The sequence below is a fragment of the Corapipo altera genome, unplaced genomic scaffold (genome assembly GCF_003945725.1).
Source record: "Corapipo altera isolate COAL_440 unplaced genomic scaffold, ASM394572v1 71, whole genome shotgun sequence".
Lineage (NCBI taxonomy): Eukaryota > Metazoa > Chordata > Aves > Passeriformes > Pipridae > Corapipo > Corapipo altera.
Window position 1 is genome coordinate 383,544 of NW_020884916.1, and position 11,035 is coordinate 394,578.

General features: G+C 56.4%; 2 protein-coding genes across 4 annotated transcripts; both read left to right on the top strand.

Moving 5' to 3' along the window:
• The first annotated feature begins 4,440 nt into the window (after positions 1 to 4,440).
• On the top strand, positions 4,441 to 8,076 carry NNMT (nicotinamide N-methyltransferase). Of its 3 annotated transcripts, XR_003529730.1 has the most exons (5): positions 4,441 to 4,675; positions 5,159 to 5,366; positions 5,466 to 5,826; positions 7,088 to 7,251; positions 7,334 to 8,071. XR_003529730.1 is itself a non-coding variant. In XM_027655726.1 (4 exons), exons 1-4 carry the CDS (start codon positions 4,516 to 4,518, stop codon positions 7,091 to 7,093), a joined length of 735 nt encoding a protein of 244 aa, XP_027511527.1. In that variant the 5' UTR covers positions 4,441 to 4,515; the 3' UTR covers positions 7,094 to 8,076. The 3 variants fall into 3 exon arrangements, 2 of the variants coding, with proteins under 2 accessions (XP_027511527.1, XP_027511526.1); XM_027655726.1 differs by having other exon boundaries at positions 7,088 to 8,076; XM_027655725.1 differs by lacking the exons at positions 7,088 to 7,251; positions 7,334 to 8,071 and having other exon boundaries at positions 5,466 to 6,005.
• A 134-nt stretch (positions 8,077 to 8,210) lies between these two features.
• On the top strand, positions 8,211 to 10,928 carry RBM7 (RNA binding motif protein 7). Its single transcript, XM_027655727.1, has 5 exons — positions 8,211 to 8,372; positions 8,560 to 8,722; positions 9,235 to 9,337; positions 9,529 to 9,595; positions 9,971 to 10,928. Exons 1-5 carry the CDS (start codon positions 8,277 to 8,279, stop codon positions 10,364 to 10,366), a joined length of 825 nt encoding a protein of 274 aa, XP_027511528.1. The 5' UTR covers positions 8,211 to 8,276; the 3' UTR covers positions 10,367 to 10,928.
• Positions 10,929 to 11,035: the final 107 nt, after the last annotated feature.

Below are 11,035 nucleotides of genomic sequence, written 5' to 3' on the forward strand. Positions count from 1 at the left end.
AACCAAATCGGCCCTGAACACTTCCCTGGGAAACACGTCGTGTTTTGTTAACAGGGACGGGAGGAGGGCGCTTTTAAAGCCACCATTGCCGTAATGCAAGAAAATTACCACGTAGCACGTGGGGCTCTGAAAGCTGCACTTAATATCCCACACCTTTCCGAATCCTTTGTGTCATGACAGTCCTGGAAAAACAGCAGCTGGCTGGGATCTGCAGCAGGGACCAATCCCCCCACTCCTCCCCTGGGGCCACCACCCCTGCCTGGGTGCTGAGTGCCCTGTCCCCTTCCCAGAGCCCCTGGCAGGACCAGCACTGTGCAGAACCCCACTCTGCCTCCATTTTTGGACACCTGAGCCCATGTCAAGCACAGTACATCTCCACAACTTTCCAGAAAGAACCCAGGCAGTAGCGTTAAAGAGCCCCTCTTAGTGTTCCCATGGAAATAAAAGCTACAGAGTGGTCACAGACAGCACATCCACATCAGATCTAAACCTACAGGAACCTCAACATTCAACCTCTCTATTTGTCCCTCATAGCACATGGAGAGCAGGGAGATTCCTTGCTAATCAGAGGAAAATAAAGAGTTTTTAATGAATAGCTTGTAAACAATCCCTAGAAGAGAGAGGAAACTCTCCATCTAAGGCAGCCTTTGCTCCAAGGCTCCACTACAGTGGTGCCTGAAGCCACCCCAGCTCACACCGAGCTTTCCAGAGCCACTTTCCACATCTCCCAAAGCCATAGGGATCTGCTGCAGGGGCAGGAATGACCTGGCTGAGCAACCTGCTGCTGCCACAGTGCTTCTGCAGAGCTCTGCACTGTTGGGTGGAGGAGAGACAGAGGTTTGGGATGAATCACACCATGATTTCTAGGCAAAGTCCCATTAATGGAACCTCTCCGAGGCACTGCGGCTCCGAGTCAAGTACTTGGAGCTGGAAGCCGTATTTATGAGTGAGATATATCCACAGAGGGAGCAATAAACCGCAAAGCAAAGTATGAAGGTTTGCAGAAAATGCTGTAAAGTTTTACACTCTCGAAAACCGGGAATAAAAGATGTACCCATTTAAAGCAGAGTGGATGGAAAGGGTTCGCACAGAACTATAAAACAGCCTTGTAACAGTTAATTGCTACTTTCTTGTTGCAACCCAGAGAAATTCAAACCAGGAAAAGAACGGCTTAAATCCCCATCGAAGAGCGAGAGGCAGGGAGAGGAGCGCAGGGAATGGGAACCTTTGTTCGGGATCCTCTGCACCACGCGGAGGAAGAGGCACCTTTTGTTCCTGGCCCGGCTGCTCCTGCTCCCCTCTGCGGAGCGAGAGCCGCGGGGAGAGACCCTGGGCGGGGACCCAGCAGCGTCCCGGGTGTTAATTACTTGTTGTTTAACTAAGATCATATCTATGCCCGTGCAACAGAGACTCAGACAAGCATCTATCCCGGGTAGAAAGGGGGCAGAGGGAAAGGCACAGCAGCGGGTGGAGTCTTCTGACCCCGACAGAAACCTTGAAGCTCAATACAGAAATACACGGAAAAACTCAAAATGTTTTCTGCAACAACCAAAACAACCAGCCCACACACTTTGAACCAAACCTTCCAAAAGCATCAGCACCCAGTGCTGCCCCTAAGGGATCCATATCCCTACCACACCTTCTCCCCAGCCCAGCGTCCCTCTGCACATGGACACACCCTTACAGGCCTAATAATGCTCATGACAGAAAGCTGTGGAGTTCACAAAAAGTCCCTGAGCAGCTGTTGCACTTCGGAAAATACATGCACTTTATCCTTTGGGAGCACAGTTGTCACCACCTTTTTTTCAAATAACCAGTGATTCCAACAAAAGAACCATTTCTCCCTTCCCCAATAAGTATCTGAGACTGGATATTTGCTTTTTGTGCTTTCTTTACATGTACTGCAAACACGAAGGAGCAGCTAGAGCTCAGTCCAGTAAAACCATGTGAAACAGAGACAAAGATGCTTCAGTCCCACCCTCAGAGCACACGTGCCCTCCCCAGCACCCCGGCTTACCTCTCTCCTGGGACAGGAAGGCAGCAGGAGGGCAGGAAGGGTCTCAGGGTGTGCTGCTGCAGGCTGGGGGGCTTCAGTGCTGCCACTGCCCAGCCCAGGGCCAGCCCTGGGGCTGCTGAGGCTCATGCCCAGGTCCTGGGTTGAGCCTGGGGCTTACCCAGCACTCGGGGCACAAGCTGGCTGCTCCCAAACTGGCTCTGGGACACCAACAGGAGCTGTGCTGGTGGCAGAGACCACATAGAGCCTAAACCATCAACACCTTAAGGCACTCAGAGTGCCAAACCAGTCACCCCCCCTCCCCTGCCCTTTATAACCTCCCAGATGCCGCCCAGGTGAGGGGATGAGGTCAAGGTTCTCCTCCTTAAGCTGATGACCTGGTGCTGTTCCAGCTGGGAAGGTTCCCCTCCTCCCTCCCCAGCCTTCTGCCGGGGCTGCTCTTTTTTTGTGTGTGTGATTTCCCCTCCCTGCAGTGGCAGATTTTGTGCATTATCCAGGAAAGCAGAGTGATGTGTTCCTCGGTGTAAACACTGAGGTGCTGTTTCCATCCATCAGAGCAGCACTTAGGTGGAGATGACAATGGAGCTCGCACAGCCCTAATCACACACTTTGATTGAAATGAGAGTAGGGGGGAAAATAGAACTTGGATGCCTGGAGCCCAGCTTCCGTGGAGCAGCAGAGCTGTCCGGGGGACTGCCACCAGCTCGGGGCTGGCTCTTTGGGCTGACCCTAATTGCAGCCTTCCAGTGCCTGAAAGGAGCCTGCAAGAAAGACAGACTATTTACAGGGGCCTGGAGTCACAAGACAAGGGGGAATGGCTTCACATTCATAAAGAGTAGGTTTAGATTAGATATTAGGAAGAAATTCTTCCCTGTGAGGGTGGTGAGGCCCTGGCACAGGTTGCCCAGAGAAGCTGTGGCTGTTTCATCCCTGGAAGTGTTCAAAGGCAGGTTGGACAGGGCTTGGAACAACCTGGTCTAGTGGAAGGTGTCCCTGCCCATGGCAGGTGAGGTTGGAATGAGATGATCTCTAAGGTCCCTTCCAACCCAGGCTATTCTATCAGTCCACCATTCCCAGGAGCAGGCAGTGCCAGGCTGGTGGTGAGGACAAGGCTTGCCAGCCCCAGGATGCTCTGCTACCCCTGCTCAGAAATACCCCAAGACCTCTGGGTGCAGACAGTTTGTACTTTTATCCCCAAATCATGTCACTCAGCAAAACCGGTCTCTAAGGATTGGAACATAAGTGCTGTGCTGGCAAATGTCCCAGGGTCAGCTTGCCTGGCTGATGGGGCTCTTGTGGGGCTTTAGAGACCATTTTAGCCCTGTGTCTCAGCGCTGCAGTAGCAGGGAGGGCTGGTTGTTGGCTTTGCTGTCAGAAGAAAACCTCTTTACTGTGTTCATCTCTCAAGCTGACGTCCTTTTTACGCCTCACATCCGCAGCAGAAGGTTCGGCAGTGACGGGTCTGGCCGCGCACAGTGAGGGGGTTTGTGAAGCAAACGCACCTCGGGATCCACAGTCGCACTTGGAAGTTTGACGATGATGCGGCGGCTCCTCCACCGTCACTCCTAATGACAGATCTTTAAAAAAGCAAAGGCCAATTATATAGATTCAGAGTCGGTAATGAGCCTAAAACTGTTTGATCATTTCGGCTCCCGCTGGGCGAGCGAGAAGCGGATGAGCTGCCGCAGGGACCCGCCAGCACGAGAAGCGCGGGGCTCTGCTGCCTCTTTGTGGCCAAGGAGGTGTCACCACCGTGTGCCCTCCGTGCTCCTTGGGATGGAGGACGAGGGGCTCCTGGGGGCTGCAGGGCAGGCTGGGACCCCATGGGACAGGCAGGGGCACAGGGTTCAGAGCCAGCTAAGGAGGCAAAACCCGGGCACTGAGGCTGGGAAGATTCTGGTTTCTGGTGCTCAGAGGAGAAATTGCAGTTTTCCAAGGAAAACCTGAAACAATTGAAAGCAACAAAATTATGGAAATGGAGCGGAAATTTTGGCAGGTGCTTCTCATGGATGGGCAGGGACAGATCCTTCCTTCCTGCAGGAGAGACTCCAGCTGTCCTGTGCCAGGACATCTAATGGCCTTAATGCCCTGTGCCATGTTACTGAACACAGTGACTTCCATCGGCTCTCAGGAAGCAGCAGTGTGGGACAGAGCTTACAGGGCTGCCCGGCAGTGACTGCCAGCGACACCACCTCACACTGCACTCCTTTAGTGCTGTCAGTCACTGTGAAGCCAGGGATGTGCACTGTAATCCCAGGAATTGCCATTAATTGTGGTCACTCATGCAGGCTGGGGGGCTGCTGGGCAATCTCAGTAGTGAGTTATTATGGAAAAGGCAAGGCTCAGCAGGAAACTGGGGAGCAAGTGTAAGTCCTGCGGGTGAATGTGTCCAGCCGGAACCTGGAGCAAAGGACACAGGAAGGACAAACAAACTCAAAGTACAACAGGGGCCATGCAACGTGGGATGGGCGGAGCGGGGAGCAGAGCTGGCTCTTGGCAGGATGGACGCACCAGCGATCTTCACGGAGGCGGATTTTTACCAGCAGAATTTCGACCCTCAGGCATATCTGAAAGAATATTACAGCATGAGTGACAGCTGGGAAGGGGCAAACGTGTTTCTGACACAAAACTTGAAGAGCCTGCACAAAATGTTCTCCTTAGGTGAGCACTCCCGAGGTGTCCGGAGCCGTTGGACGGTGCCATTTGCAGGGCTGCCCTGGGGCTGCCAACAGCAGAGCACGTGCCCCAACATGGAGCAGACCCTGTGATACACTGACACAATCCTGCTGTGTTAAAAATATCCCTCTGCCTGCATGCATGTGTCTATGCATACAGGGAATTGCAGCTGGAGCTGTGCCTGTTTCTGGGAACACCATCAAAACCCAGCTGGGGGAGGGGGGTGTGGGGTCAGTGCCTCTGCCCCAGGAGCCAGCGCTGCTCCTGCCACAGGCTCTGGACCTGCTGCAGGACTTGACTCTGGGCTGGACTGTGGCCAGAGAGCCACAGGGGCTGTGCCGTGGGTCTGTGGCACTCGGGGTCACATTTCTGGGTTAGGGTGAGCACGGTCCAAGGGGCTCTGGGATGTCTCTGCCCTGGGGGAGGCTCCGTCCTCACCGGGATGGTTTTGCCCTGACTCTGCACCAGACGGGCTGAGAGGTGGCACCCTGATAGATGTCGGCTGTGGCCCCACCATCTACCAGCTTCTATCTGCTTGTGAGCGCTTCCAGGAGATTATTGCCCTGGACTACACTGACCAGAACCGCCGGGAGCTGGAGAGGTGGCTGAGGAACGAAGAAGGAGCCTTTGACTGGGTGCCGGTGGTGAAATACGTCTGTGAGCTGGAAGGGGACAGGTGAGGCTGGTGTCCAACCACAGTGGCCATGGAGCCACAGGCACAGATGTTAAATAACCACGGAACCTTCCTCTACTTTTTTGTGGATTTCCTTGCCAGGGAGAAGTGGGCTGAGAAACAGGAGAAAGTGAGGAAGAAGGTGAAGCAGGTTCTGAAGTGCGACGTGACCAGAGCCAACCCCATGGGCGCTGTGTCCCTGCCACCAGCCGACTGCATCGTCTCCACCCTGTGCCTGGAGGGCGCCTGCAAGGACCTGCCCACCTTCCGCAGCGCCCTGAGGAACATCGGGACCCTCGTGAAGCCGGGGGGGCACCTGGTGCTGGTGACCGTCCTCGGGGAAACCTACTACGCCTTCAACAAGCAGGTTTTCTCGTGCCTCCGCCTGGAGAAACACGAGGTGGAGGCGGCTGTGGAGGCTGCTGGCTTTGAGGTGACGTTCAGCGAGGCGCAGCCGTACGCGGTGAGCGAGGAGCGCACGGACTGCCAGGGCACGCTCGGCCTGGTGGCACGCAGGCGTCCCTCCGTGTAGTGTGAGGGCACGGGGGGAGAACAGCCGTGAGCCTGGGCTCAAAAAAGTCCTGCTGGTGTAACCCAACCCTTTATCTGGCACCAAGTAAACTCCTGAGCGCTCTAACCATGGATTTGTGTGGCACACATGGCACTGGCATTCCAGCAGCCCAGGCCAGAGGTAACCGTGCTGGCTCCCCCTGGCCCAGGGACAGGGACGGTGTCCCAGTCCTTCCCTGCCCTCCTTCCAAGCCAGCACAGAGCTTCTGAGAGGCTTCCCTCTCTCAGCTGTGATGTAGCTTTTTGGAGAGCAAAACCCACTCCTATGGGAAAAATGTTTGGCCACAAAGGCAGTGAACTTGTCCCCACCCAGAACCGTTTGTGGGCAAGTCCTGCAGGCTCGCACCGAGAAGCTCTGGGGGGAAAGGACTCTGTGGAGGGCAGCAGCAGGCCCTGCACCCACCCAGCCCCCAGCAGAGCTGGGAGCACGTGCTGATCTTTCCAGCACACCTGTAAAAAACAGTTGTTTGACCCAATGCTGCAGCCCCAGCGAGCAGTACCTGCTGGGCACTGGCACTGGGAGCAGGGCAGAGGGATTGCTGTCCCCAGGGCACCTCTTTTGCCCGCAGCACCAAAGGCCAGACACAGTTGTCCCCCACGGTTTAAGACCTGTGACACACCAGAGGTTCATCACACAGGTACTCGAGCCCAGCCATATGTAATAATCACTAATATTTGCATACTCAACGTGCCTCAGTTCTCAAGAGGGTTTCTTTTGGGTAAATGGTTAAGATTTGTTGCTGAAGGTCCCTTCCAACACAAACCATCCCATGATTCTATGACTTTGAGTGAACACATTGTCCTGGGTACCTCCACCAGGCAAGAGAAGCAAGGAAGAAAGCCATAATTATATAAATATACAGAAAAACAAACAAGCCCTTCCCCCAAAAGAAAACCACCAAGAGCCTTTTCTAAAGTTGAAATTAGCAAGTGAAATTGGTTGAAATCTCCCAGTATTTCTGAGTGCCTGCACTTCAAGAGTGAAAACAAGACAGCTAAAATGGGGTTTCCCCCCCAAATCAAAAATGTTTCTAGTTTTCCACTTTGCTCCTTCAAAGAGCAAAAAGGGCACAAAACAGTGACACAAAAAGCACAACAGAATTCCAAAAGCGAGTCTGTGAAGCACCTGAAGTGGTTCCTGTTCTCTGAGCCAGGCCTGAGCCCGGCAGGACCCGCACGTGGAATGAGCCCCGACGGCACACGAGCGTCACACGCTCCCAGCCGAGCCCGAGGGGAGCCGGGGAGGGGAAAGAAGGCACAGCAAGGCAAACGAGGCTCCAGGGAAATTAAGGCAAAGTGGAAGTCCTGGCAAAGCGAGGTAATAACTCCCTTTCTGAACGAGTGGCTGTTTGGGATTTAACCAGGCGGACGCGATTAATCCAAATGGATATAAATTCTAGGTGCGGTGGCGAGTAATGGGGTGGAGAGAATGAACGGCACCCAATTAACAGGGAAAGCAGAGCTGTGCTGGGACCTAATGAGAAATGAAGGCTCAACTGCCCCCTCTCGAAATTCCTCCAGATGGAAAACGCCCGTTTTACATCCCGCGTCTTCTGGGATTCCCAGGGGATTACAGTGGCTGGGGAGATTCAACTGGCAGGGGCAGGGGAGCCGCTTTCCAAATTCCTTGGAGAAGTGAAGTCGCCGCGAAGGGCGCTCTGACGGGATCCAGCCACGGGAGCAGCTGGGCTCGGAGGGAGAGAGGGGTCGGGAGCCCCGGGAGGGGACACCCAGTGTACCACCGCAGCCCTCCCGGGATTCAGGGCGGCTTCCCGGTCTCCAAACAGCCCGTCTGGGGGGTTTTAACCTGCGCCCCGGGTTTTAACCAGCTGGCTCCGACCCCCTCGGTTTCCCAACAGGAATAACAGGGAAAGGGGGAACGCCCGGCACCAGCCGCGCGGTGTCACCGCCTGGACGCAGGTGCTGTCGCGACAGCGGGACACGCGACACATCCACGATTCCCTCGCGACAAACGGGGTTTATTGCCGGTTATTAGTTGATTACAGGTTACCAGTTAATTCCCGAGGCCCGGGAGGGCGCGGGGCAGCGGGGCGGGACTCCGTTCATCCCGTGTCCCCCGGGAAGGAGCAGGGCCGTCCCGCCGGGATTCCGCCCCCGAGGCCGCGGCCCCGCTTTCGTTCCCTTTCCCAATTCCCATTCCCGTTCCCTTTCCCAATTCCCATTCCCGTTCCCTTTCCCAATTCCCATTCCCGTTCCCGGCCCCGTTCCCCGCCCCGGGGAAGGACCGTGTGCGCAGGCGCGGTCGCGCAGTGACGTCACGCCGTCGCGCCCGCGCACAGCGGCCGCCGGAGAGTGCGCGCTCGGCAGGCCCCGGGCTCGGCCATGGGGGCGGCGGCGGCCGAGGCGAACCGGACGCTCTTCGTGGGCAACCTGGACCCCAAGGTCACCGAGGAGCTCATCTTCGAGCTCTTCCACCAGGTATCGCCCGGGCCCCGAGCTGGGTGCGCAGGGGAGGGCGCGGGCGGGGCGGGGAGGCCTCGGCCGCCACAGTGGGCTGGGGGGGGGGGGGGGGGGGGGGGGGGCCGGGGGGGCCGGCGGGGGACGGGGTGGGGGGGCGGTCCCTCCCCCCCCGGTGTTTGTTTAACGCTTTCGGTCTCGGTGCCAGGCGGGGCCCGTGATCACCGTGAAGATCCCGAAGGACCGGGACGGACGACCCAAGCAGTTCGCCTTCGTCAATTTCAAGCACGAGGAGTCGGTGCCGTACGGGCTGCAGCTGCTCAACGGGATCAAGCTGTACGGGCGGCCCATGCGCATCCAGTTCCGATCAGGTACCCCTGGAGGGGCCGCAAATCACCCTTTTCCTGCAGGGAAAGTGAACTGCCATCAGCTACTCCCCAGCCTCCAATGGATTCGTGTTGCATTGGGCACATTCAGGTGCCTCTCACCCAGGGGCCCCTCACCTGCCTGCTCTGCTCACCTCACACTCCTGTCCCAGTGCTTCCATCAGGGACTGTCTGTCCCTTGTGGCTGGTGTAACCCCCTTGGCTGAGCCTTCTCCTTGGGTTGTTATTGATTATTCCTTCTGTACCCTTGAGATCTGTTCTAAGTTATCACACAAGCACTAAAAGTCACATCTCGTGGTGGTTAAATGAGGCACGTGGTCACAATATCTCTGCCCTTTCTTGGTGGGAATTGTTTTGGAGACTGGGCCCATGTGCTTTTGCAGATCCCTTACAAAACTTGAGAGCAAATGAAGCTTGTGAAAGCTGTTGGTGTCCTTCACACCTGAATTCCTCTCGCTGGTGTTTGTGGGTCTCCTGAAACGTTTGTGTCTCCCCAGGGAGCAGTCATGCAGCCCAGGACACCAGTCCATCCTGTTCCCCTCTCGGAGCTGCTGGCACCATCCCTCCTGGAATGCCACATCCAGCCTCCAACTGCAGCAGGTACGAATCCCACCAGCGCAGGAGCTTGGAGTGGAGAGCGGCATTGCACGGCTCGTCAGCTCCAGCTTCTCTTCCCCAGGGCACCGTGGTCTGTCTCCCCTAGGGAGGGAACACAGCTGGGATGCAGACGCCCCTTGGACTGCAGCAGTCATGTGTTTAATGCTGGAATCCCTGCTCTGTTTTCCCTGCAGATACGAGAGGGTCACCGAGGGCGCGGCCGCCGTGGGGTTCCCGCCGAGCCTGCAGAGACAAGCGGTGGTATGTCCATGGCACACGCTCACGGGCAGCGTGGGGTGGAGCTGCCTCCCCTTTTTGGAGTCCTTGTTTCCTGTTGTGGTTGTGAGAGGTTGTGGGAATATTCTTTTGGAGCCTCAAAAGGACAATTCCAGAAGATCTGAAGCTCCTGGTATCCAGGGTGTCAGTCAGGAGGGCTCTGAGCTGTGGGAGCTCAGCTGTGGGTGAAGCAGTGGGCAATGGCTGTTCCGTAAATTCCCATTCAGTCTTGCTTGCCCATCGACCTGTTCCATTCTCCTGCTATTTACAGTGTGATCTGGAGGCCAGCACAGGGTTTAGGTGTTTCTCTGCCCCTTCAAGCACCAAACCCACCCTCCCTTTCCCCTCTCCCCCTCCCAGATGAACAGCATGGCACGGCAGCAGCCCCAGTTCGGCAGCAAGTACGAGCAGCCCAGCTTCGCCCCTCCCGCCTACCCCCACGCCTTCCACGCCCCGCGACCGGGCTCCCCTTTGCCGCGGCGCCCCGAGGGGCCGGCGCTGCGCAAGGGCCGGCTGGGCGCCCACCCCTACCCGCCGGACAGCCGGCACTTCGGCCGCGAGCGCTTCGGCCCCGACTACGGCCGCGGCAAGCGGGACAACTACGGCTTCGACGAGAGGGGCCACGACGCCGAGCACCACTACCGGGGCGGCCGGGACGAGCCCTACAACGACAGGCACCGGGACGGCTGGAGCCACGACTACGACCACCGCAGGGAGAGCTACAGGGAGGCCAAGTGGCACCCGTCGCGGCACTGACGGACTCTGAGCGCAAAGCAAACGCGACCCGTTTCTTACTGAGTACATGTATAAAATGCCTTCCCCACAAAAAAACCCCTAGTGAAGTCACCTTTTAGTGTTTGTAAAAATACCAGCAGCCCAGTCCTGCCAAACTCTGGTCTCAGTTTTAAATGTGTTAACTCACACCTCAGGGCTCTTCATGGGGAAAAGAAAAACGCCGTGATGGAGTTTGGGAGAAGCCGTGGCTGTCGGTGCTTTTGGAGGAGAGGAGGCTTTGTCAGATGGGCAGGTCCAGCCTTTTAAGCGGAAAAGAGGTGGGACAGATGCTGCCTGGTGTCTGCAATATTCCTCATGGCATTTTTGATACAGAATCAGAATCACAGAATGGTCTGGGTTGGAAGGAACCTTAAAGCTCATCTCATTCCAACCCACTGCCATGGGCAAGGACACCTTCTACTAGCCCAGGCTGGCCCAAGCCCCAACCAAGCTGGCATTGAGCACTTCCAGGGCTGAGGCATCCACAACATCCCTTTGCAACCTGTTCCAGTGCCTCACCCTCACAGTAAAGAACTTTTTCCCAGTATCTCGTCTAAACCTGCTCTTTCAATTTGAACCCACTGTCTCATGTTCCCTTTGAATATTCCAATATTGCCTTGGAGAAGAGCATTAAAGTCTCCCAGGGGAAAG